This window comes from Crocuta crocuta, unplaced genomic scaffold (genome assembly GCF_008692635.1).
Source record: "Crocuta crocuta isolate KB4526 unplaced genomic scaffold, BGI_CrCroc_1.0 scaffold143, whole genome shotgun sequence".
NCBI classification, from domain to species: domain Eukaryota; kingdom Metazoa; phylum Chordata; class Mammalia; order Carnivora; family Hyaenidae; genus Crocuta; species Crocuta crocuta.
In genome coordinates, this window is record NW_027529175.1 from 3,389,531 (window position 1) to 3,391,758 (window position 2,228).

The following is a 2,228-nucleotide window of genomic DNA, read 5'->3' on the forward strand; positions in this document are numbered from 1 at the left end:
ACCTCCATCTCCCCAGAGAGCCTGGGGTCCCACCCCGGCCACTGCCCACACCCGTCCCAGCAGCCTGTGCAGGACAGGAAGTTGCTAACTCCCCCACCCCGACCCCACGGCCTCCCGAGTTCGCAGAGAAGGCCTCCGAGGCTGTGGGGCTGGGCATACGCTCTCCACGGTACCGGCCGCCTGCTGTCTGGGCCAGGCCGAGTCCCCGCAGGTGCCACACCCAGTGGGCCTGTGTGCTGGGAGCCCGCTGGGCAGGCCTGGGCCTCACCGCCTGTCCCCGCGCCTCCCCGCCAGGGCTGGGCCTCCGGTTTGCTTCTGAGTGACGGGGTGACGGGCATCGGGGGGGCCCGCGCGCGAAGCTCTGAGCACGGACGGCGGCCCACGCGCTGGGGCCTGCTCTTTATTCCTTTCCCTTCCCTCAGAAATGGCTGCACCCCTGCTCTGCAACAGCCAAGCAACACAAACAGGAACCGCAAACCAGTCAACCAGGAGCCGACTTGAGGCAACAGAGGTGGGTTTCGAGCACCGGGTGTCCGTGACCCCACAGAGCGCGAGGCCTAAACTTGAGGAGGCTGCCGCGAGTCCACCTCCGGCCAGCGGCTCCCGCCAAAACGTGCCTCCTGCATCCAATGGCACGGACGGGCTGCCGGTGACGCCAGCAGGACGCGGCCGGGCCGGCGGCTGCCACGGAAGGCCCAGCACCCGGTGCGCCCCGGGCGGCACCCAGCCGGAAGCCGGCCTCTGGCAGACACGTGGCCATACGGGAGGTGGGCCCGTAAAGACGAGAGGCATCTGTCACCAAAGAACAAGCACCCACCTGTGGCTCCCAGCCCCGCCCCGTGGCCCCCAGGCCTGCCCCCCTCCCGCGCACCCGCACTCACCGCCACGGCCTTCAGCGACTGCACGATGATCCAGTGGATCTCGTCGAACAGCTTGCCGGTCACCTCCTTGCCCCGGGTGCTCTCCAAGTACAGCCGCAGGTTGCTCACCGTCCACTTGCCCCCGTGGATGTGGTTGTAGTCCTCCTGGCGACGGGAAAGGGCACGGCCCAGGCAATGCACCCGAGGATCCCGGCACCTGCCCTCTCCCCTAGGGCGGTGCTGGGTGCTCCTGCCCCTCGAGGACCCGGACCTCCTGTACGGCCTTGTTTTAAAATACCCACGTCTGGGCACCGGGGGGTGTGGAGGGCGGCTCAGTCGTTTGAGCGTCCGACTCTTGGTTTCGGCTCAGGTCATGATCTCACAGTTCGTGAGTTCGAGCCCCGTGTCAGGCTCTGTGCTGACAGTGCAGAATCTGCTTGGGATTCTTTCTCTCTCTCTCTCTCTCTCCCCCCCGTCCCCCACTTGTGTTCTCTATCAAAATAAACTTAAAAAAAAAAAAAACCACCTCTGTAGTTCACTCACAACTAGCAATTCATAGCCTGCAGTGTGTGTTGAGGGTGCCGCCCAGAACCCCCTCCTCACTGTTCTGGTGGAGACCTTCTCTGGGAGCCGCCCTTGGCTAATGAGGGCAGAGCAGTTCAAGGTCATGCCTGGCCCGGCGGCCTGTAGCCCGGGACGGGCAGATGCCAGGGAATGCGGGTCTGTGCTGCAGCGGCACCCGGGCTTGACCCTCCCTCTGCCCTGTCCGCACCCCCTTCCCTCTCCACGCCGCCCCAGCAAACCCCTGTGCACTCATCTCTGCTCCGAGTCCGCTTCCAGAGAAGCCAGCCCGCGAGGGGCCGGTCGGTGCCAGGCACGTGGTCCAAGAGCACCACCCGCGCCGCTCCTCACAACGTCCCAACCTCAGGCAAGAGGGCTCGGGCTCAGGGAGCTTGCCTGGGCCACCTGGGCTTCTGCGCAGGCGGTGAGGAGCTGGGACCCGAGCCTGGCCTTCCCAACCCATCCCCGCCCCCAAGTTCGCTCTATTTCTCTTTCCCAAAACATTACATCTCTACCCACTGCTCTCTTTTGGAGGCTACCTGCCCACCCACACCCTTCTTTTTCAGTGACAGATTCTCTTCACTAGCAAGAAAAGTTTACTTAAGAGGGAAGATTCTAGACATAGAAAGAACATGCGGGAAAACACCGTCTCACATAAGCACAGACTTAAAAAGCAAGGAAAGGTCTCCTGCTGTTTGGACTTTATCAGATTTACTCGAAGACCCTTCAGCAAATCAATCTGCGAACACTGCGCATGCTGGGATGCACCCCTGATCTTTCCATCCCCTTCTCGGCCCCGCTGGATTG

At 63.2% G+C, this 2,228-nt stretch overlaps 1 protein-coding gene across 1 annotated transcript in view; it reads right to left on the bottom strand.

Annotated features, from left to right (window-relative positions):
- The window catches only part of TTLL1 (TTL family tubulin polyglutamylase complex subunit L1), a 28,679-nt gene that overhangs the window by 7,718 nt on the left and 18,733 nt on the right, over positions 1 to 2,228 (bottom strand). Inside the window, exon 10 of the mRNA XM_077757991.1 lies at positions 882 to 1,025. Coding sequence (XP_077614117.1) covers positions 882 to 1,025 — 144 coding nt within the window. The remainder of the gene's footprint in view (positions 1 to 881; positions 1,026 to 2,228) is intronic.